The sequence below is a fragment of the Mytilus edulis genome, chromosome 7 (assembly GCF_963676685.1).
Source record: "Mytilus edulis chromosome 7, xbMytEdul2.2, whole genome shotgun sequence".
In the NCBI taxonomy this organism is placed as follows: domain Eukaryota; kingdom Metazoa; phylum Mollusca; class Bivalvia; order Mytilida; family Mytilidae; genus Mytilus; species Mytilus edulis.
The window spans coordinates 42,746,115-42,770,470 of NC_092350.1; the positions used below are offsets into that span (position 1 = coordinate 42,746,115).

Sequence of the window (24,356 nt, forward strand, 5' to 3'; positions counted from 1 at the left end):
TTGTATCAGCTTATGGTTGGAATGAATGAAAGATTAACCACGATTGAAAAAGGGATGCTACAAGTTACACAAATAAATAGAACTCTAACTACAATGGTTCATAACTTTGGTGAGCTTAAAACGAAAGTAAGCAAGGTGGAGTCTGATGTGAATAAGCTAAAAAGCAAGTGTGATACGACCGAATCTGATATTGCTTCTATAAAGAACAAGAACGCTAATATCGATAGAGACATGAAGCAAATGAAGAAAGATAACAGCGAGACAAATAGAAACATGCAAGGACTTAGCGATTTCATTGACGATTTTAGAGCTAAGCATGAGAGTAATGTAAAAGAAGTGAGTGGAATAAGAACAGCGATGAGCAAGGCGGTAAATGATTTTGAGGACATGTCACACGAACTGAAACAAGAAATAAAGGATTCGATCAACGAGGTTAAGGAAGAGAATTATGAGCTTAAAGATACCATAATTGATTTACAATGTCGCTCAATGAAAAACAATCTCATTTTTACAGGCCTAAGAGAACCAGAAAACGAAAACACAGAAAACATGATTCGAGGTTTTATTAAGGACGAGCTACACATCTACCACAAGCTTGAACTAGGGAATGTGCATAGGTTCGGCACCGGAGCCCAGCCTGGAAAACGTGGACGACCGAGGCCTATCGTCGCAAGGTTTATTTACCACAATGATCTGGCAATGGTAATGTCGAACACATATAGACTAAAGGGAAAACAATACGGTGTAAATAAACAGTTTCCAGAAGCCATCGAGCAGGCCAGAAAAAGTCTCTATCCCATTATGAAAGAGATGAAAGCTGAAGGACATCGTGTGAGACTTGTTAGGGACATCCTATATGTAGACGGGGTAATATACAACAATCAGACTCTAAATTCTCCATCGCCTAAAAATCGGAGAGAAGTATTAAATACGCCTGAAGACTACCAGTCGCGTAAGAGACGACGAAGGGAATCGCGAAACTCAACAGACCACCCATAGGGAACCCCAGAAAAGAACAAGTGTAATGGTATGACAAACTTACCTGACAGTGAACAATATTTAACTAGAACGAGTAATTGTAAAATTAATATGTTAACTCTAAATTGTTGTGGTGTAATTAAACGTATGCATTATCCAGAATTTATAGATATGGTTCAGGAATTTGATTTTATTTCTCTTGTTGAGACTAAAACAGATGATCTAGATAAGATAAATATTCCAGGATTTACTTTTCATCTAAAAAATAGAAAAAATATAGCAAGAGTTAAATCGGGGGGCATAGCTTTCGGCTACAAGTCACACTTGGAAAATTTTGTAAAACCAGTTGAAAATTTCAGTAGTTTAGTATATTGGTGGAAAATTTCTTCCGATTTACTTAAAACTGACCAAGATGTCATGATAGGAAATATTTATATCCCTCCAGAAAATTCAGTATATAAGGTGCCTGATGCTTTTAATGAATTAGAACAAGAATTTTTGAAATTTTCTGTAGAGTACAAGTATATTCTTTTAAATGGTGATTTTAATAGTAGAACTAGTCGAGATGTAGAATATATTGAAACTGTTCATAGTCAGCATGATATTGTTGATACTGATAATGTAGATATTTTAAACAATCTAGAATTATATGATATGTCTAAAGTTAGATGTAGTATGGATACAAGTAAAAACTCTTATGGTAATATGTTGTTAGAAATGTGTAAAAACAATAATATAATTATCCTAAATGGTAGAGTAAATGGTGACAAAGAAGGCAAATTTACTTGCCGTCAGGCCAGTGTTGTTGATTATTTTATTTGTACTTATGATTTTCTATGTTTCGTTGTAAATATGTATGTTCAGGACTTTTCCAAGCTGTTCTCAGATGTCCACTCTCCGTTAATATTATCTTTAAATTTTAAAGATGGTATTGAGGAAGATGTGCATATTGCTGAGAACAGCGTGGAAAATGCAAGAGAAGTAAAACGGGTACAAAAATGGGATGTTGAGAAAAAAAATGAATTCGTAGAATTTATTGATAAGAACAAAATTTCTGATTTGGTTGCCGAATTAGAATCAGTTGACAGTAACCTTTTATCTCAAGGCAAAATAAACGAAGTAGTTGAAAACATTAACAGCATATTTTTGGATGCTGCAGAAAATGTTCTAGGTACATATAATGCTAGCCAAGGGAGTCGTACAGGACAAAAAATGGGCAAAAAGGGGAACAAACCATGGTTTGATAAGCAATGTTGGAATAAGAGAAAGATTTACAGGGGAGCAAAGAGAAATTATAGCAGTAATAGATCAGAAGCTAAAAGGGAAGAAATGAAAAAGAAAGAACGGGAATATAAACGCCAGATGGATAAATCGATGAGGGAATATAGAAAAAAATTTCAAAAACATATGAAAAACCTGAGGACAAAAAATCCGAAGGAATATTGGAAAATTTTAAATAGGGGAGGGAAAAGAACTAAACCTAACATAGCATTAGATGTACTGTTTGATTTTTTCAAAAATTTAAACAACGCCGAGAATACAAATGACGTCACAAATGAGCCGAATGACATTCAAGGTGTAAATGAAGTTTTAAATTCAGAAATTACCACAGAAGAAATTAGCAAGTGTATACGAGACTTGAAAAACGGAAAGGCCAGTGGCGATGATTTGATAATCAATGAATTTATGAAAAGCACATCACACATTTTTATACCCGTTTATGTGAAACTTTTTAATATGATTTTTGATTCTGGTATTTTGCCTGACATATGGCTTATGGGAAATATTATACCTTTTTATAAAAACAAGGGTGACCAATCTGATCCCCAGAATTATAGACCAATTACTATACTCAGCTGCCTGGGAAAACTTTTCACATCTGTTTTAAATCTTAGATTGAGTTCTTTTTTAGAGGATTATTTATTATTAAATGAAAACCAGGCTGGCTTTAGAAAAGGTTATTCCACAGTAGACAATATATTTGTTATTCACATATTATTTGAGTTGCTAAAGAGAAAAAAGAAGAAACTATATTGTGCATTCGTGGACTTTGCGAAAGCTTTTGATACTGTTTGGCGGTCTGGTCTCTGGTCAAAACTTATTAAACACTCGATTAACGGAAAGATGTATAACGTTATTGTCAACATGTACAATAATATCAAATCACGAATTCACTTTGGATCAGATTTTTCTGAATTTTTCCCTTGTTCTATTGGTGTTAGGCAGGGAGAGAATCTCTCTCCTTTGCTTTTTTCTATTTATCTTAACGATCTGGAATTGTTTTTACAGAATAAAAATATAGAAGGTTTGTGCACTATCTCTGATGAGTTAGAAATAGAGTTAAATGTTTATTTAAAATTGTTTGTCATTTTATATGCTGACGATACTGTCTTAATGGCAGAATCTCAGATAGATTTACAAAGACAACTTGACTCCTTATATGAATATTGTGAGTTATGGAAACTTAGAGTAAATGTGCAAAAAAGTAAGATTGTAATTTTTTCACAAGGTAGACTACCGCAGAATATTGTTTTTAAGTATGATAATATAATACTAGACATTGTGAGTGAATTTACTTATCTTGGTGTATTACTGTCTAGGTCAGGAAATTTTTCAAGAGCTAAAAAAAAGCAATGTGAAAAAGCAACACATGCTATGTACGATATTATTCGAAAAGGTAGAGTACATAATCTGTCAATTGAATGCCAACTTGATCTATTTGATAAAATTGTGAAACCAATACTTCTGTATGGGTGCGAAGTTTGGGGTTTTGGAAATAATTCAATAATCGAGAGGGTTCATATTAAATTTTGTAAAATATTACTTGGAGTAAAAAAGTCTACTCCTGATTTTATGATTTATGGTGAATTGGGAAGATATCCATTAGATATTTCAATCAAGTTACGAATGATTAATTATTGGTTCAAGTTGGTAACTGGAAAACCTGACAAATTGCCTTTTATTTTGTATAACTTAGCAACTGCCAAATATGGTACAAATATTTTATGGTTAAAACAAGTCAAATCAATTTTAGACATGTGTGGCTTGTCATATGTATGGAATAATATCTTTTTTGTAAATAAAACATGGCTACATGTAACCATCAAACAGAATTTGATAGATCAATTTAAACAAAAATGGCTAGCAAGCCTACAAGAATCACCAAAAGCATTAAATTATCGTTTATTTAAAGATACTTTGGAGTTTGAGAAATATTTAAATATTTTGGATGACAGGCAGATATCCTTATTTTTTAAATTTCGAACTTTAAACATGAAATTTCCAATAGAAACTGGAAGATGGCAAAACATAGAAAGAGAAAACAGAAAATGTTTATTGTGTAATTCAGATGACATTGGTGATGAATACCATTACATTTTTAATTGTTCAGCTTTTGATAATTGTAGAAAACAATGTATTGCATTTTACTATAGAAATAGACCAAACTCATTGAAGTTTTATGAATTAATGAATTCTAAAAAATGTACAGAACTAAACAACCTATGTAAACTTATTAAGGAGATAAATAACAAATTAAACTTTTCTGGGTGAACAATTGTGAACGCCTCTATCTACTTTCGTACATTATTTATTTATGTAATTGTAATAACTGTATTGAAATATGTAATTATCTCTATACCTTTGTAATTTGGTTTGTGAGAAATAAAGATATATATATAAATGACAGCCGTTATTTAGGAGATAACTGTATTGTATTTTAAGCTCCGACGGCATCAATTGGGGATTTGATGGTCGCAAATTAAGTTTACTGGCGACGCGTTAGCGGAGACAGTAAACGGGTATTTGCGACCATCAAATCCCAAATTGATGCCGTCGGAGCAATATTGTTATCTCCATTCTAATGAAACTGACAAAAAACAACGTTAAAACATGTATTTAAAATATGTCATATGCCGTCTGCGCTTGCGATTACGTCCCATAGCAACAATTGCCAATTGATGCCATGTAAGAAAGTGACGTTATCCAATCAAAATGAACGTTACAAACGTTGTTGCATTAGAATATTCAATCAACGAATTAAATGTCGTTCTAATGAAACACTATTTGTAAAAATTGTTGTAAACGGAAGAAATCTGACAAAAAATACGATGATACATATTCATTTATAACATTATCTTCACCCGGTGATTTGTTGTTTTTTTAAGCTTGTATTACCTTTTTTTATTTCTTCAATTGTTATATAATATTCAACAAATCATTCTGTACATCATTTACATCATTTTGTATATCAAAGTCAATTTTGACTGTCAAATTTATTTTTATTCAAATCTATTCAAAACAATACATCTAGAGTAAAATTTGTATTTCTTTTTCTTCGACCTTTTTTAAAAATTTCCAAAATTCTTTTGGATATGAAAAAATGTTTTTCATTTTGATCCGCATCTCTCTATTAAACTTAATGATATTTTCATCCAGAGTTCTCTTATATACATTTTCTGTCAATTTCAATCTGCTCTTAAATAGATTTGAACTGTATTTTTTGTATATTAATCTCTTTGCTTCACGATATTCCCTTCTAGACTTTTTGCAATTTCCGTTAAACCATAGTTTGCTTTCTTGACCATTACATGTATCAATTACCAACCTCTTTTTTCCAACAGATGTTCCTACACTTTGTTCTGCAGATTGCAAAAGTATAGAAGTGACCTCTTGTATAAAAGTATCAATATCATGTTTGACCAGAGTTTCAGGTCACTGATGGCGTCGAGCAGATTAAAATGCAGAGATGCAAGTTTTTCTTGATCTATATTACTTTTGAATAATTCACTTTTTTCTTGTTCCCATGGCTTAATTCTTGGATTTTTTTTTTTATTTATACTCTTTTTTTCCTGAAAATTGTCATTTAGACGTAAAGTAAGTGCAAGTGGTGAATGCAAATCTGAAAAAAAGTTTATTAAATTCAAATATTTCAAAATCATGTACAAGTTGTAGCAATAAAGAAGTACCAGACTAGATTATCGGGTTTTCTACAAATTGATATCGTAAAATATCAGCTGCGAGCCACAATGTGAATCTTTTTTGGCGAGTGAGCGCAGCGAACGAGCAAAAAAGCTTCACATTGTGTCGAGCGGCTGATATTTAACGATATCTATACGAAGAAAACCTGATTATCTGTTTATCGTTCTATTACTGGTGGTTTTCCCCACCGTAAGACAGTTTTACGCTTGACGGAAGCAAGCTTGATAACGTCTCCTCTCACATTGTGACGTCGCTGATAATTCCTGCTCTCGTCTCAAAGCCGTGATACGAAAATTACGGAGCTACTGAGAAGGGTGATATAGGCGTAGGGAAGGACGATAAATAACATAATCAATTACACTGTTATTTTTACTTGTTGACATTCCAATTTTATCCTTCCGAACTCTACCATTAAAAATAAACAGGGGCCGTGTCAATGAAAGTATCCTAGGACATGTCCTAAGATAGGTCTTAGGACATTATTTAGGATGGTCTTAGGACGTGTCTGAGACATGTCTTAGTATGTAAAACAAAGCTGTCTTAGGACAGTCCTAACTACGATGGTCCTAGGACCATCCTAACACATTTATTTAATTGAAAATATATGTAGAGATTTGTACAACATAGATTGAATTGTATTTTAAAACCTATCTGTAAAGAGAGGGAGGATGACTCTTATATAGAAAACAATTAACGCAAAATAAAAGTTAAAGTTTTTACGGAATACTAATGAATACGTTATTAAATATGATAAAAGATATAAATGAATTGAATACGAAAAAAAAAGTTAATGGTCACAAAACTTTGTGATATTCGTGCGGCTGCAATTTTAGTACATAAACTAGTTTTGTCCTTAGGTCTACTCGATTTCATTACATGTATCGAATCAGGATTAGGTAAAAAAGAAGTAAACTTTTCCCCATATTTGAAAATATGTTGCTTATAATGATAGTATTGTTTAGGCTTCAAAAAAGGCATCACGAAATAATTTAATATAATACAATTAAATCTTAAACAAACATTAAACAATAATTTTTTTTATTAATTTTATCTTATGATAGATTAATATTGTATTAGCATTTTTTGTATTGAGTTTATGCCATATTTGTTGTTTTTATTACGTTTTAGGACGATGTAACCTTTAGGACTATCCTAAGACACCTAATTGTATATCCTAACTTTAGGACCAAATTTAGGACATATCTTATTTTAGGAGACTTTCGTTAACCCGACTTAGGACTAAGACGTGTCCTAAGACCATCCTAAGACATGTCTTAGTCCTAGGACAGCTTCGTTGACACGGCCCCTGGTTATTATCTTTGCAAAAACTTATTAGCTTTCGGCAAAAACCGTTTATGACAGTATCTGGGCTGTTTCTTATTCTTGACAAACCCAGGTCATCTAAAATTTTAACGTCAGTCTCACTGATATCTAAAACATTTTGTTCAAAAAAGTCGTCGATTGTATTTGATCAACAAAATCGGGCAAAATTCCCGTACGTGCATTCATATCTCCAAGTAAACAAAATAAATTCAGAATTTCTATTTCATCTTTGAAATTCTGATTCAATTTTCAGATCAACTCATTACTGATGAGTAGTTACTACTCTCAGGAGGCACATAAATAATACCAAAAATTACATTTTCAGACGTCTTCAAATTTTTTTTTGTCAACACTGAACCAGAATACAAATTTACTTTCAGTATCAATAGGTTTTATAAAATCTTCTAAGTAACTTTTATAGCCTAAAGATAAAAAGTACGTTAAGTTTAACCAATTAGTCAATCTCCCATACAGACAGAGTTGTCGTCCTTTCCTCCTCAATCTTGAGGAGGAAAGGACGTAAACTCTGTCTGTATGGGAGATTGCCAATTAGTATCCAACCATAATATGTGTTGTGAGCACAATACAATTTATACAAAAATACCCCACAAAAGATATCTTTTTTGATAAAATTACTGGGCTCAAAATAAAAATTGTTCAATTGCATATTTTATTTTTTATTGCAAAATTTGTGAAAAAAATTGTAAAATGTGTAAAGGTTCTTCGAAAGTTGTACTAAAGGTTCAGTGGTTCAACACGTGCAATATCTCATGCACATGACTAGAAAGTTGAGAACAGGTTGAAAACCATGGCGAGTGTCAATTCTTAGTATATTTAAGATAATGATAATCCCTTTCTGCATAATTAAATACGAATTTTAGCGAACTTTGAATATTGTAAAGTGTTCAAGGCTCAATCTCTTGATTGATTGTTATCCCACAGCCAATATTACAGCTCTTTACATCAAACACTATGTAATTAACTAAATTTTCAAATAAAATGTCTTTTTTTCAAAATTTAAAAGTTCGGGCTTCCGAAAAGAGGTCTCCGAGATATGCGTAATAAATAAACAAAAGAGATATGCGTAATAAATAAACAAAAGAGATATGCGTAATAAATAAACAAAAGAGATATGCGTAATAAATAAACAATGTTGCAGTATACAATACGCAACATAGGAGTTGAAATAAAGTTAGATGTGGTGTGATTCCCAATGAGACAACTATCCACCATAGTTTAAATACAGTGGATGTAAGAAATCATATAAATAGGCAACCGTACAGCCTTCAACACTCCATATAGTCAGCTACAAAAGGCCACCATGCACTATGTGAAAAAAATCAAACGAAAAAACTAACGGTCTGTTTTACAAAAAAAAACTAATATGACACATATGTATACAACGACAACAATTGAACTTCATGCTCCTGACTTGGGGTAGGTACATAAATAAAGTGCTCGTGGCGGAGTTTAACATATATGTGAGCGAACATCGTACTGTAACAGAAGTGTAACAGCACAACACGAGAAAAAAATATAAACTAGACAAAGTGATGCCCCCGCACTCCACTCATTTAACAGCTTATACCCCAAAAGGACAAAGTTCAATCTTTCTCCCAAAAGATGAAAAATAATAAAAAGAAACAAAACCCTGTCCACAATGACATGCATACCTACAATACATGTACAAACAGCTAGCAGAGGGATAAATTCCTAGCATTCAAACTGTAGGAGGAGTTATCTGGAAACGCCCTACTTATGCAAGTAAATTTTCCAAAAATGACAAAGTTCAACTTTCTCCCAAAACAGCACATATTAATAAAAATTAAACCCTGATCACATGCAGCACACCTTCAATATGTGAACAAACAGACAGTAAAGAGAACTTCATAGGATTCAAATGTTAGAGGAGTTATGCGGAATAACTATATACCCATAATAGGACGGAAAGACGGACGGACGGACGGACATGTGCAGAGGTTAAACACTATGCCTCCAACTTTCAGTTGCAGTAAAGTTGCGGTGGCTTAAAAAAACCAGTTTCAAATGGCTGACTCAATAGATCGGTATGACTGGGTAATTTAAATTCATCGGGGTGATCTTGGGTTCCCCAGAAAGGTAAGGAGATTCTGCTCAACGTGTGGTACCCGTTGTTTTATTCGCGAAATTACAAACCGAGTGATTTGGTTTTATTTGGAAGTTCACATTCGATTAAAAGATGAAGGTATTATGGTTGCAACAACTGGAACATGTTCGTCGTCACATGTGTCACAGATATTCCAAAAAGTTTATTTTTCAATTAGTGCGAGGTATATCAGAAAATTCAATTGATTAAAAGTAAAAGATTGATATTCATATATATGTTCAAATGATTATTAACGCTAAAAAAAATTCGGATAATTCTTATTTTATAGTATTGGTGCTTTGTCGCTTAGTCCGAGCAACCCCCCCCCCCCCCCCCCCCCCCCACACATCCTTCTCCGATTTTCCTGTGGCTTAAGTGTGAGTTGATTTGAAGTCTTTCATTTGTAAACAATAAAGTATTAGTCTGTTAATTTGTGTCGAGCCTGCGACATCAATGTAGCGACAGTGAGACACGACAATGTCGTCGAAAGTGGCGTCATTTTGGGATCTTTTATAGCTTACTATGGGGTATGGGTTTTGCTCATTGTTAAAAACCATACAGTTTTGTTTTCGTTAAATAAAACCGAATTAAACTGTTTTGACATGATAAATTTATTACCTCCATGAAGTGTTTTAAAACTTGTATAGGAGTTTTACCTCAATATCAAGAAAAAGCATCTACAGAAAAACATTTTTTTTTTTGACCGATGAATGTACAGCCGATCAACATTACGCTTTTACACTAAAAGCAGTAATATCCGGCGAGACACAGCGTTTCGTGGACTATTTTACAAATTTATTATAATACAGCTTCTATTTGAGAACTTCGGATCAAATAACAGGGCCAATTGGTTTGGGGATATCCCAATTATGTCCAAAATACTGTAAAATTTTTAGGATTTTAATTTTTTTATAATTGTCTGCCGTTCCCCTTTTTCATACCAAAAAACTCTGCGCAACCACTTTAATTTGAACTTTAACTTTGGCGATACCCATCCAGAGCACATTAAACAAACGACATATTGAAATCTGTTAAAAAATAGATTTTTTTTCACAACGTGCATGGATGGCCTTTTGTAGTTGACTATATAGAGTGTTGAAGGCTGTACGGTTGCCTATATATATATATATATATATATATATGATTTCTTACATCCACTGTATTTGAACTCTGGCTGATAGTTGTCTCATTGGCACTCACACCACATCTAACTTTATTTCAACTCCTATGTTGCATTTTTTATACTGCAACATTGTTTATTTATATATACACATTAGTACGCAAATCCCGGAGACCTCTTTTCGAAAGCCCGAGCAAAAGCCCTTGTTCCGCGATAGAAAATTTAATTACGAACTCAAAAGGACATAAAATAGCTCGAATTTCAACTCGAAATCTTAATTAATCTAAATGAGACTTAAATTCGAATCTTACTTAAACTCTACCTCAAGAAGTGACTCAAATTCAAAGTTGTAACTCTATGCCTTTAAATGTGACTCAAACTCGAATTCCAACTCGAAACTCGATGCTAACTTGAACTTTAATTCTAAGCATGACTTGAATTTCAAAACTAACTCAAAGTTTAACTCAAGCAGTAACCCGAACTTTAATTTGAACACTATTAGATGGATGACTTCACGCATTTAAGGCACATACAACATCATGAACATGCAAATCTATCTAATAAATAGAACATGTTTTTCCGAATTGGTCACGTGGTTTTACCTCATCAAGTAATGGGATAACCACATCAAAGAATGACAAAACCACATCAAATAATAAAACAAACACATCAAGTAGTGTAAAATCGTCAAAATTTGAAATATCATTACGTAATGTTAAAACCATATAAAGAAATAACAAAACCACATCATGTAATGAAACAACTACATTTAATACGTTAAGTCACATACACATCAGGTAATGTTAAAACCACATTGACTAATGACACAACCATATTAAATAATGGTGAAACCACATCGAGTAATGACAAAACCATATTGAGTAATGACAAAACTATATCAAGTCAATACGAAACCATATAGTGTAATATTAAGTAATAATCAAACAACAAAGTAATATCAGAGTTCCACATAAGACAGCTGTGGCGTTCCATATTAAGTTGTCAAAACTTTAATTAACAAATGTCATTTGTACACTAGCAGGGGCGGATCCAGGAATTTATTAGGGGGTGGTCACCTTTTGAAATCTTAAATCAAAATTCAATTTTTGTAATGGTATCATGAAAATAGTTACAACTATAGCAGACAAAAGTTACACATTATTTATAAAATTGATTCCAATTTCATTTTTCTTGGATGCCGGCCTGCGTGCAAACATGTCAACTATAACATCAAGTTCCAACTCTAAATTATAATGCACGTGCATCAGTGCAAGTCCATTTAGTCGGTCCTGGCCCATTGTTGCACGTAAAAATGTTTTCAGTAACCCGAGCTCACTATTCGAACGCTCACATTCACAACTTGTTACACTCATACGATAACATCTTTAATTACATCTATAATTTCATTCTGTATAGTTTTTTTTATCTATATGTACAGTTCTTTGGGGCATTTTCCAGATAATCTCTTAGAACAGAGTCCCCAGACTCTACACGGAAATCAATCAGTGCTTGAAAATTCCCGGAATTGAAACTTCTGTCCGAAAATATGTTTTGCATCATCCCTATGGCCCCTTATAGGAAGATTCTGTTTGCCACAAAGCAAAACACACTTGCATATAGATTTCAAAACAGTTCTGTTTGCTTTTATACGTTCATTCATTGCTTTATCAATAAATGTTTGAATATCAGTAGTCCTTTGCTCAATGATCCTCAATGTTGTCAAGAAAAAGTTGAGCTTTTGCTCTAGCTTCAGTATGACTTTTTTTACATGATTTCTCATCACGGCCGAAATGATCGTTAAGTCTTGTACTTGCATGTGCCATATCTGTTAGTGGTTTGCATGATAATGTTCCCAAACTATCAACCCCTATTACGATAGACAAATTTTTGATCGACGAATTTATTTTTCAAAATGTTCAAGGTGCACCATTTTTGCAAATCCAGGGGGTGGTCACCGGCACCGGGTGACCACCCCCTGGATCCGCCTCTGACTAGTCTATCATCCATGAATGGTGTAATGGATAGAGTTGAATGTACATTATATTCCACCTCATGAAACTGAAAACTAGAACTTCGGCCCAGATCATTTCACTTTTATCAACAAATACTTGAATGAACCTCAACATGCTCAAAACCCTGACATTTTATTCTTTTAGATACTAGTACATGATTTTATTTGTTATTAATTGTTGGCTTTCAACTAGCTTTCCACTTGGTCTTCATCCGACCTACAATAAAACCCTTGACAAATTAGGGCGTCCGTTTGGCTGTGCGGGATGTATAAATACGCAGTCACGTCTGGTCAGAATGGGGACTTTAAATCCGATGCCTATTGTAGAGAGAAGGTCACGCTCTTTGAGGGGTCCGACGGTGGTCTACGCAGCTGAAAGGCAAGATTTCTGTCTCTATCCTATAAACCCTAATTTTTTTCCAATGGCAGTTCCAAATTTCCAGACATTCATCCTAGACGATCCATATTACAGGACCTACCTGTTGTTTTAATTATAAACTTGTTTTTGTCCTGAACATGCATGAACTATTTGCCAATCGTAACTTCGAGGAATCTCATATCTACTTCGTGTAACAACTATAATTATTCAAATTTCTAAGCAAGTAGGGATTTTACAGTACAGGTTATCAAAAAATATGAATTTATTAAATTTTGTTAGTATGACCAGGACTAAGCTTCTGCATAAGGTATCGACTTTGTGTGTGTATGTTTGTGAGGCCGGGAGAGGCTGATGGCTTAAGAATCAAAAGATGAATGGCCGATGCCTAACCCAAAGGGTAGTATTATTATACAATAGTCTCAGTGTTTACGTACCTATGAAGGATTGTACATACATATTATCAATTGACGTATATATCAATTATTCTCCTTTAATTAAAGGACTACGCCGATCTACGCTGGGCAATTCATATTGTAAATGAAAAAAAATAGAATTCCGTTGTATTGCGTTATTTTATCAGTCAGGTGTTATTGTAAATTATTTATAATTATTCGAACTTTTCTTTATGTTTATCATCATGATAAAATCACAAGTAAATTTCATGTTTTTGTACACAAAATTTACAACTAAAAATGCAGTAAACTGTTTTAAGTCGGGGGGCTTCGCCCCCCCCCCCCCCCTCTGGACCGGCTGGGGTACTTAGGCCGCCCGTGTCCCCCTGCCGCAATTTGTGCCTACAGTTTATTGAGTACTTAGCTACGCCCCTGTATTCAGTGTGCACCACACTTTTGATGTTATTTCTTCATAGACAGAAAAAAAAGTACAGTCATTCCTTAAGGATGTACTTAGGTGAAATTAAAAAATAATAAAGAATTTAAAATTGATACTATAAGTCGCAATAGTTAAGGAACTAAATAGGGGGTTCAGCTGACAATATTAATAGGTTATGGAGCTCCTTTTCGAGATATTTGATTTTCAAAAAATGGCGAGAGAAGACTGACTCGAACTTTTACCATATATTTGCATTGGTATTATTTGGGTCTCAAATCGATAGAAAAGAAATCAAGAAGCTGCTTAAATTTTGGTAAATGACCTTATATGAGCTATCAAGTCTTATATGAAAAATAAATGGGTGTAATGGGGCAAAATATTTTACCTTGCATCGTTAGGAAAAAATTAAGGAGTCCGAACACAAATTCCAAAACCTCATCTAAGTACATCCTTAATTAGTCATATAAATTGTTCTGTGCATGTTGCTCCCAGTTCATACTGAATGAGTCCTGTTAGTTATTATAACTGTACAATTTTTGTTAGGACCATATTCAACTTACCTTATTGGTTTGTTTTTTTTTCTTCGTAATTTTACGTCAGATTGGTGACCTAAAGTTTCTGTTAAATACATAAATTTTCTTATCCTTTTTCCGCTTTAAAGATAGCTTTGACAATTATACTTTACATGTTTTTTTTTTCTCTCGCTTACTTTAAGAGTTTATCATTGTATATAAACTTTTTCGCAGTTTTGTGTTGTCATGTTTCATTAAATAGCTAAACGACTTAAATATTTTAGTTGAAATTCATAGGCTTTGTATTTTCAAAGGCAAACTTGCTTAAGGTGATAACACTGGCTTTAGATGAATTTGGCTATTTATTTTAGGTATTTTTAACATAAGCTCTTTAACGATTTTCGGTACTTATACATCTTCGGATTTCAAATGTTTGGCTTTGAGCGTTCCTGATGAAGGTAAATCCAGAAAAGCGCTTCGGACGCAATAAATTATTAAACGTGTTGTTTTATATTTTTACATCACTGGGTCGATACCTCTGCTGGTGGACTATCAGTCCCCGAGGGTATCATCAGCTCAGTAGTCAGTGCTTCCGTACTGACATGATTAAACAAACTTTACTAAAATTGTCCGTTTATAAATTTTGAAATTATTATGAAACTAAGGTTTCAACTCCCTCAGGCAAAGTTGGCTTTAGATGAATTTGGCTATTTATTTTAGGTATTTTTAACATATAAATGTAGCTCTTTAACGATTTTCGGTACTTATACATCTTCGGATTTCAAATGTTTGGCTTTGAGCGTTCCTGATGAAGGTAAATCCAGAAAAGCGCTTCGGACGCAATAAATTATTAAACGTGTTGTTTTATATTTTTGTATTGTATATGCTTTAGTCATTGGCCCAGGTTAGGGGAGGGTTGGCGCGCCCTCATACTAGTTTAACCCTGCCACGTTCTGTATGTGCCAGTCCCAAGTCAGGAGCCTGTAATTCAGTGGTTGTCGTTTGTTTGCTGCATATCATATTTGTTTTTCGTTCATTATTTTGAACATAAATCAGGCCGTTAGTTCTCTCGTTTGAATTATTTTATATTTGTCATTTCGGGGGCCTTTTATAACGAACTATGCGGTATGGGTTTTGCTCATTGTTGAAGGCCGTACGATGACCTATAGTCGTTAATTTCTGTGTCACTTGGCCTCTTGTGGAGAATTGTCTCATTGGCAATTATACCAATTCTTCATATTTTTATATATAGTATAATTATACAGATTAAAAAAAGATACTAAGGAATTGTTTTCTAAAAACAGAAAAGTTGTAAAAACATGGTATCCTCCGTTGCTGCTGGAAATCGATTATGTTTTACCACCTGGAAAATCTGCAAAACTATTTTTAAATGCGTCTAAAAAGGTTCATATCTTGAATTATATATAAACATCGTGAAATCAATGTTCAAATGCTCTGAGTTGAAAAATGTAGAGTAAATTACAAAATACGCAAAACAACCCGAAATTAACCAAAGTAGACATTGTCAAAAAATATCAGAAGGACCTAAGAGCTACGGTTCCGCAGCTAAAGCCATTCAATAATATACTACATGATTTTGCTTTTAAGTAAACGTGTACCTACCTGTTTCATGGTCAAAAATAATACACACTGATGTCCAGTTAAGATGAGTAACCACAGATATTAATGTTACTACTGGTATATCCATCTTGCACCGAACTGGTTTCCAGTAGATACATAACTCCCAACAGTTCAAAGATACCACCAGTCAGTTATAGCATTGATTGGCTGAATTATTCACATTGGACCATATGTTTGATGAATTATATAATAATTATTTGTTTATTAAATGATAATTTGTTTATTAAATAATATTTTTTTTTTATCAAAGTGTCACATATTGATTGCAATAAAAATAATTCACACATAATATACATACAATATAAAACAACCAATATCCAGTCAAAAACTGACTTACGAAACACTATATTATACTAAATAAATATTTATTCAGTATATTGATTATCCAAATATAATTAAATTTAAGGAAGTAATGAATATGGCAAAACAATCATATTTAAAAAAAGCTATGTACATTTATAAGGCATATTAATTCATGTGTGTGTTCTCCTGGCTAAATTCGATTTATATGGGCGTTTTTCAATAAAAACGTATTTTCTTGTCTCAGCCACTTTTAAAAAAATGTGTTTGATCTTTACAAGTTTTTTGTGCAGTCAGTACATTGAATTAGATTTAACATTTTTAAGCAAAGAAACAGTTTATTTTTTAGAGGGATTGATAAGATATTGATTCCTGAATGGTCCAAAACAACCAAAATGGCATGTCCCTAGACCGCCTGTTCACATTCATACTCTAAAATATCGTAAAAAAATGTAGAAATAAATATTATTTTTACTTAATGTAAGTTCTTTAATAACTCAAAAGTATGTTTAGAGCCAACATATTTTAATAAACAGCTTTTAACATAGGATTTTTTTTTATTTCAGAAGGTGTGTCCCTGACAAAATGTCCACTACGAATCGAAGTCATTAAAATTTGCTAATAAACAGTTTTATAAAGTCAATGAAATTTGTGTTTGCAAGAGATATAAACATTAGGGTCTTACAAAAGAAGTGATGCTTTTATAACGGCAATTAAATTGTTGGTAAGAAAAATTGAGCACATTAAATGGACCAGAGTGATACCGTATTTTTGTAAATGTCCACTACGAAACGGTCAAATCTCCTTCAGTATCTGATTTTAAAATTATGAAAAAAATATCAGTGTACAGCTTAATACATGCTTTGATGAATACAGTCAGTCTTGTTACTTTTGCAATATAGGGGTTGTGGGAAAAAAATAAAACATGTGAATATGTCCCCTACGAAACGGTCACCTTCGAAACAAGTATGGGAGAAAAACGTTTCGTAGTGGACGCTACCACTACCATGCAGTCTTTTTTTACTCTTGTTTTCAATTATATTCCTGCAAAACAAATAACAAGGGTTAGTTTCATGTAATTTTTATTATGTTTTTATTAACATAGAATAGGGTTGATGTCAACTACGAAACTTTTTGTCCACTACGAAACGGTTTTGTCAACTACGAAACGCATCAAAATGTCCACTACGTAACATGAGTTGTACCTTCATATGTGAAGCACTGTCTAATCTTAATCGATAAAAAAATGGTTCTCCAAATCAGAAAAAAAAGGAGATTTTTCTAGTAAATAAGGTAAACAAACTGGAATGTTTATAGGAAACATTTAAAATTGCAAAAATATGTGTGTTTAGAAGCAGTTTCGTAGGGGACAAAAGTCCCTACGACACAGTACACACATTATGAAAATAATATCATTTTAAAGAGTATTTAAGATTGCACTTTTTGTTTACAAACAGGTCTATAATAGAGGTATTCAAAATAGTTCTTGAAATTAAATTTTAGACAAGTTGATTTTCCATTTTTTTTAGGTCTGAAAAGAACGCTTTTATTGAAAAACGCCCATATTTGTAAATAGTGTACATATTATGTATTCTGTAATTTATAATTGTGCTATTTATTACATGTAACTTCTGTATACCATTGTATTGACGAAGGTTTGTCAGAATAAAGATATATTGTCTCGAACTCGGTTGACTCGAAATTTCGGATGAGTCGAAGTTTTCACGTGGTCCCGAACTTTATTCCATTCAAAAGTATGTAATTCGACTCCTAATTCGACTCCTGATGAGTCGAAATTGGATGAGTCGAAATTTCGGTTTAGTCGAACTAAATTTACGGTCCCAAGATTAACAAAAGCATTCAAATTCATTGTTTATCTCGAACTAATACACATGTCAAAACATGACCTCTGGGATTTAAATGGATTGAAGAGTTAATCTGACAATACACGTGTAATTAAATTTCCGGTCACTGACCACTGTATTGATTTATGACATGCTATTTCCATGAGTGTTTACCTAAGATTATCTTTTATAGAATTTTTATAAATAATTAGTGATACATTGTTAATGTTCATGAAAAAGTATTTAAATTGTTTACAAAACAATTAATTTGTGATTTACACTAATGAGCTTGGGTGTGTAAAAGTGAGGATTATGGCTTCCGTTGATGATCACCTAAAAACTACTCAAGCGGCGTCTTTAATCTTCTGAAAAGAAGATTCAGATTCAATATTTTATTAAAGTCTCACTACTTGCAATACATAAATATACAGTACATACAGAGTATATACACACTATAAAACAGACAATACACAAATATAAATTACAAGTACCATTCTATTAAGAATTATGAGAGACTATAAAACAATTTCTATATAAAACTAGTTAAAATACATACGATTATTAAAATAATTTCATTTTAAGAATATAAAAAGGTATTTCTTCTACTTAAAATATCAAAGCAGGTTTTGGCAACCATATCATAACAATTAATGTTTTTAAATAAATAAACAAATTTATCATCATCAGACAAATCATTAAAATCTACATTATATTTCATAGCTTCGCTATATAAACAAAAGCGCAAATCTGCATGTAAAGGACATGATAGTATTACATGTTTTTCGTCTTCTATGTTATCATTACACATAAAACACACTCTTTCGTCTACATTTTTATTTTCATACCGCCCTGTTTCAATTCTCAACGGAGCTACTCCGCATCTAAATTAAGCAAAAGCACTTCTATATCTATAAGATAATTTTTTTGATAAATATAATTCACTTCCATAACTGTCTTTAAACAATTTATAAGTCCGCAATTTTTTACCAACATCTTGTGTTAATATTCTATTTTGCCAGTTTTCTATATACTTATCAAGTAAAAATTCTTCTATCTGCATAATACTTTGTTTACACAGTACATTATTTAAATCAGTATACAAATCTAAATTACATTCTTTAAACTTAGACATAATCCTAAAACACCAATTTCTTCTCTTAATTAATTATTAAGAGCATTTCTATAACACCATTTAAATATTCTATAATTTAATCTATCTGTGCACATTATGTTACACCTAGCCCAGTGTCGAAAAACACAAGTCCACTGCTTAACACTTGGAGGTCTCCAGCCCATATCCCCTTGAATTGCATCGTTTGGGGTATATTTACCCACACCCATAAAAGACCTGATAGCTCTGTTCTGGACAGCATTTATACATGAAAAATCTCTGGTGCCCCAAATGGCTGCAAAAGAAAGAGTGAGATAAATCAAAATGAAAAGAAATCAAAATTTTCTTAAATCTCTTGTATCCGAGAATGAACAATTTTGTCAGCTATTAGCGACCTGAATTACGAAACTGTCGATTGGAAATTACTCTCTTAAAAAAGCCATAGGATTTTATTTTTAATTGAAACAATTGAATAAGTAAAAGTAAAAGTCATTATAATAATAAAAGACTGTGACATACAAATACATCGATCTGATACTAGAATATCGATCCCCTTGCCATATTCACGCGGATTTATTTTAGCTTTACCAAGATAAGCAAGAGTTGTGTCCCTTAGAATGTCGAACTTCCAGTGTTCGTTTGAGTCGAACTACGTGTATCTCGAAATATTTCTCTGGTCCGGCTGACTTCGACATAACGATAGTCGACTGTATATACAAATCAAAACAGCGTAAAAATAAAATATTAAAAATAATATTCGTCTTTTTCACAAATAAATGTTCCTGAGCTTGAGTAATTAGTTATATAAAACATAATTTATACTCATTTTACAACAAATGATAAAAAAAATCAAAGTACCTTTTATGATAAAATATCAGTTTATAAATCACATTGTCTAATATGCTAATTATACTAAATAAATAAATGATTTGGAAAATACGTTGAAGGTATAAAAAGTCATGAGAATTACGAATGCAATTAGGTTCTATCCGGGCACTCTGGTTCTAAATTCTAAACCTTGGTTCCATCTGGGTTTTTTGGTCCTGAACCTTGGTTCTATCCGGGTTATATTATTTGGTTCGAAACCATGATAACTGGTTCAACATCCGGGTTGTTTGGTTACAGCAACCCAACTTCTTGCTTCCATCTGGGTTCTACTCTAGTCTGAGCAATTGGCAAAACATATATAAAGGAGTACCACAAGGTTCTTTTCTAGGTCCTATACTGTTTAACATCTTCATTAATGACATATTTCACTTCACCACAAACAGTTCACTTTACAATTATGTTGATGACAACACATTATCTTATGCAAATAGAGATATAGACAACGTTATCTCCACACTTGAAAAAGACAGTTTGGCTCTGATAGAATGGTTTTCTTCCAATCAAATGAAGGCAAACCCTGAAAAATTTCAAGCTTTGGCAATTGGCAAAAAAACAATGGGCAAAACATTACGTTTGATCTAGCAGGTAACAAAATAAAATGTGAAAAAGAGGTCAAACTATTAGGCATCACCATTGACTTTGAACTAAATTTCAACACGCATATATCAAACATCTGCAAAAAAGCATCCAGACAACTAAATGTTTTAAAAAGACTTGGCAAATACTTAAACAAACTTTAATTTCTGCTCATTGTCCTGGCATTTTTGCAGCGAGGCCAACACCACAAAAATTGAAAAAGTACAAGAAAGAGCACTTCGCTTCATTTACCAGGATCACAATAGCACATATGAAGACTTACTTTTAAAATAAAAAATGCCATCACTTAAAGTAAGACGCCTAAGAACCATGGCAATATAGGTCTTTAGAACAGTCAATCATGAAAACCCAGTGTACCTCCATGATCTTATAAATATTAAAAAAACAAAATATTCTTTCAGATACTAAAATTTAGCTGAAATACCTGACGTAAGAACAACAAGGTATGGCTTGAAATCTTTCAGATATTCTGCTGCCAAACTATGGAATGAGTTGCCAAACCACTTTAGAACTGAAACATCTTTTACCCAATTCAAGAGTCTAATAAACTCATGGAATGGCAACTCATGCCATTGCAATGCATGTGCTTAGTTTTATTTATTTTATGTTACAGCTTGAAATATAATAGTGCTGCTTTTTGTGAATGTTTGCTTAGCTTTTTATAATTTGTGAATGCTGTGCTTTATTTTTTATGTTTGCTTTTAGTGCTTATTCTTATGCATGTATAGAATATAGTATTTAAATAGTGTAGCCTAAATGTGCATGAAATGTATGTTCTATATGTCTTTTATGTTTTAATATTTGTATTGTGTATGTTTATTATGTAAATGTATGCATTTGTCGGTTATAAAAGCTCAGAGAGCTTATGTTTATTTGTTATGTAACATGCCGACTATAAATAAAGCTTTGAATTGAATTGAAGATCATTCTAATATTCCCGTTGAACTTGGAGAAGATAACCGCAAGTATTCGAATAAAAAGATAAAGTAGGTCAAAGACGCTAAAATTGTTTTATAACATTAAACATATCAGCATCGACGGTAAAGGAAGCTGTAAGGTATTTATCCTCTCATTTTAATTATTTTGATTAGGAAACTAGATGAAAATAAAGCATCGTTTAGTTTTTCAAAAAATAAACCGAAATATACAGTATATATAAAACATCCATTTATTTAATTCAGTCGTTCTGATTTCATTTATTTTCCTTTACTCATCTCTTATTTCCGTTAATATTTCTAGAAGTTTTAAAACCACGCAATTAGGACATGTCGTTCAATTGGCCAACGATATGTGCATCTAGCCAAGGATTTGTATAGTGACGCTTGACCAGTTGACGACTTGCATATATATTTGATTGCACATTTCTTTTCAAGTTCGACTGAATTATATTTATTGGCTTGTAATAATGTCAGATTTGATCGAAATACATATAAAGTATACAGGCCCGTAGCCAGGAATTTCCAAGGGGGAGAGGGGGGATATTTGGACTCACGAACTCGACTTTAACAGTCACAATTCAAACAGAACGTTGACTTTAACAGTGCTTATTTGTTTTCAAGGGGGGGGGGGGGGGGGTCGTCCAACCCCTACCCCCTCGAACCCCCCTGACTACGGGTATGGTATATGTAACAAATCGACCAATACAGAATGTTAAAAGACATATAAAAAGAAAGTGATGATCAATTTAAGTTTGTAAGCTTTTAATTTAATAAGTTGAAAAATAAGCTATCAAATATTACAAAAATGTATATGTACAATAAATTTGTCAAATTTGATACTTCTTGTGAAGGGCATGCATATAATCATTCGGCCCAAAATAAAGAAATAAAAAAAAAATAAGATTGAATATTTTTATAATAAAATTTAGTGTGTGTTAATGACAGTGCTAGTGGGACGAGTATACCAGCACAATAGTCAGAACTTCTGTGTTGGCGCCATAGTGGAGGGGCATAAAGTGTTACCCTAGTCCGTCCGGCCCGAACGTCCCCAAAAATGGGTTCCGTTCTACTAACTTTAGTTAAGTTTGCCTCAATCAAAATACTACAAGACTTATACACAATATAAAAAGGAAGATGTGCCATGAGTGTCGATGAGAACTCTCCACAAGAGACCAAAATGGCACAGAAATTAACAACTATAGGTCACCATACGGCATTTAACAATGAGCAAAGTTCATACCACATAGTCAGCTATAAAAGGCACCGAAATGACAATGTAAAACAATGCAAACGAGAAAACTAACGGCCTAATTTATGTACAAAAAATGCACGAAAAACAAATATGTAACACATAAACAAACGACAACCACTGAATTACAGGCTCCTGACTTGGAAAAAGCACATACATACAGAACAAGGCAGGAATAAACATGTTAGCGGGATCCCCAACCTCCACCTAATGTGGCACGAGTGCTAATGAGAACTCTCCACAAGAGACCAGATGACACAGAAATTAACAACTATAGGTCACCATACGGCCTTCAACAATGAGCAAAGTGCATACCGCATAGTCAGTTATAATAGGCACCGAAATGACAATGTAAAATAATTCAAACGAGAAAAGAAACGGACAAATATATGTACAAAAAATGGAAAAAAACTAATATGTAACACATAAACAAACGACAACCACTGAAATACAGGCTCCTGACCTGCGACAGTCACATACATACCGAATAAGGCGGGTTTGAACATGTAAGCAGGATCCCCACCATCCCTCTAACCTGGGACAATGCTTATTACCACACAACACAAAATCAAATATGAAATTTGGTAGCGTCCCTTTAAAACATAGAAAATGCTCAATTTTTCGTTTCCGCGTTCTCTTAAATAAGTTTGACCCAATCAAATAAACCTTATACGCAATGCTTATTACCCCATAACACAAATCTATCAAGTTCGGGTGGCATCACTGTTCATGAGTTTGATGTTAATTAGATGTAAGAAGCTGTGGTACGAGTACCAATGATACAAATGCCAACACGGAGCCTTAAGATAGGGAAAATGCTAAATCTGTTGTTTCCGTTCTCTAACTTTAGTTTGCCTCAACCAAATGTTTTGAAACTTATACACAATGCTTATGGTCACAAAACGGTCAAAATTACGCGAATCATGCATCTACATGTGAAAGTTTACTCATGGTTTTTTTCACAAGCAGGGGAACCTGTGGCAAATAGACATATTCTACATTTATTTCAGTAAACAGCTTATTACTTCCATTGAATTCTACACTGTGTACTTCTAATAGAATTAACTTGCATATTTTTTCAGGATATCGGTGCAGTTTAGTAACAGACAGTGATATTTCAAGTTACATGTGACCAGCATTACAAAGTGTGTCACTAGATTGAGCTCTCTGTCTAAGTGTACTTTAAAGGTTCTTTGCACTGAGTTCAGTTTATTGATATGCGTATACCTTCTGTGTGAAATTTTAAGATGTAAAAAACAGACTATCCATATCTTCATGTGCATGAAATGAAATGAAATCTACGGTAAAATGATGGAAGCATTTTGCATTTTCTATCACAATTCGCAGCACATGGTGATACTGAAGTAGTAAATGTTCTCCCTAACTCTTCATGGAAATTAATGGATTTAGTTTTTATTTGAACCAAACATTCTTAAAAACGAGAAAATCCCACACCCGGAGCCGGGCTTCATATGGCCCCTGAACAAAATTTGTAATAATTCAAACTTCAAAACATAAAACTGAACTTA

The 24,356-nt window shown here is 33.0% G+C and overlaps 1 protein-coding gene across 1 annotated transcript; it reads left to right on the plus strand.

The window, feature by feature from the left end:
- Window positions 1–1,149: 1,149 nt before the first annotated feature.
- Window positions 1,150–7,585, plus strand: LOC139483136 (uncharacterized). The gene is made up of 2 exons (XM_071267169.1): window positions 1,150–3,447; window positions 7,535–7,585. The coding sequence occupies exons 1-2, from the start codon at window positions 1,150–1,152 to the stop codon at window positions 7,583–7,585; spliced, it is 2,349 nt and encodes a 782-aa protein (XP_071123270.1).
- The last annotated feature ends 16,771 nt before the right edge of the window (window positions 7,586–24,356 follow it).

What these genes read in the sequence shown, in the direction of transcription:
- LOC139483136 (XM_071267169.1), top strand. Translation starts at nt 1,150, where the DNA reads ATGGTTCAGGAATTTGATTTTATTTCTCTTGTTGAGACTAAAACAGAT. An exon ending in GTGAGTTATGGAAACTTAGA is followed by an intron (nt 3,448 to 7,534) that starts GTAAATGTGCAA and finishes TTCAATTTTCAG; the next exon opens with ATCAACTCATTACTGATGAG.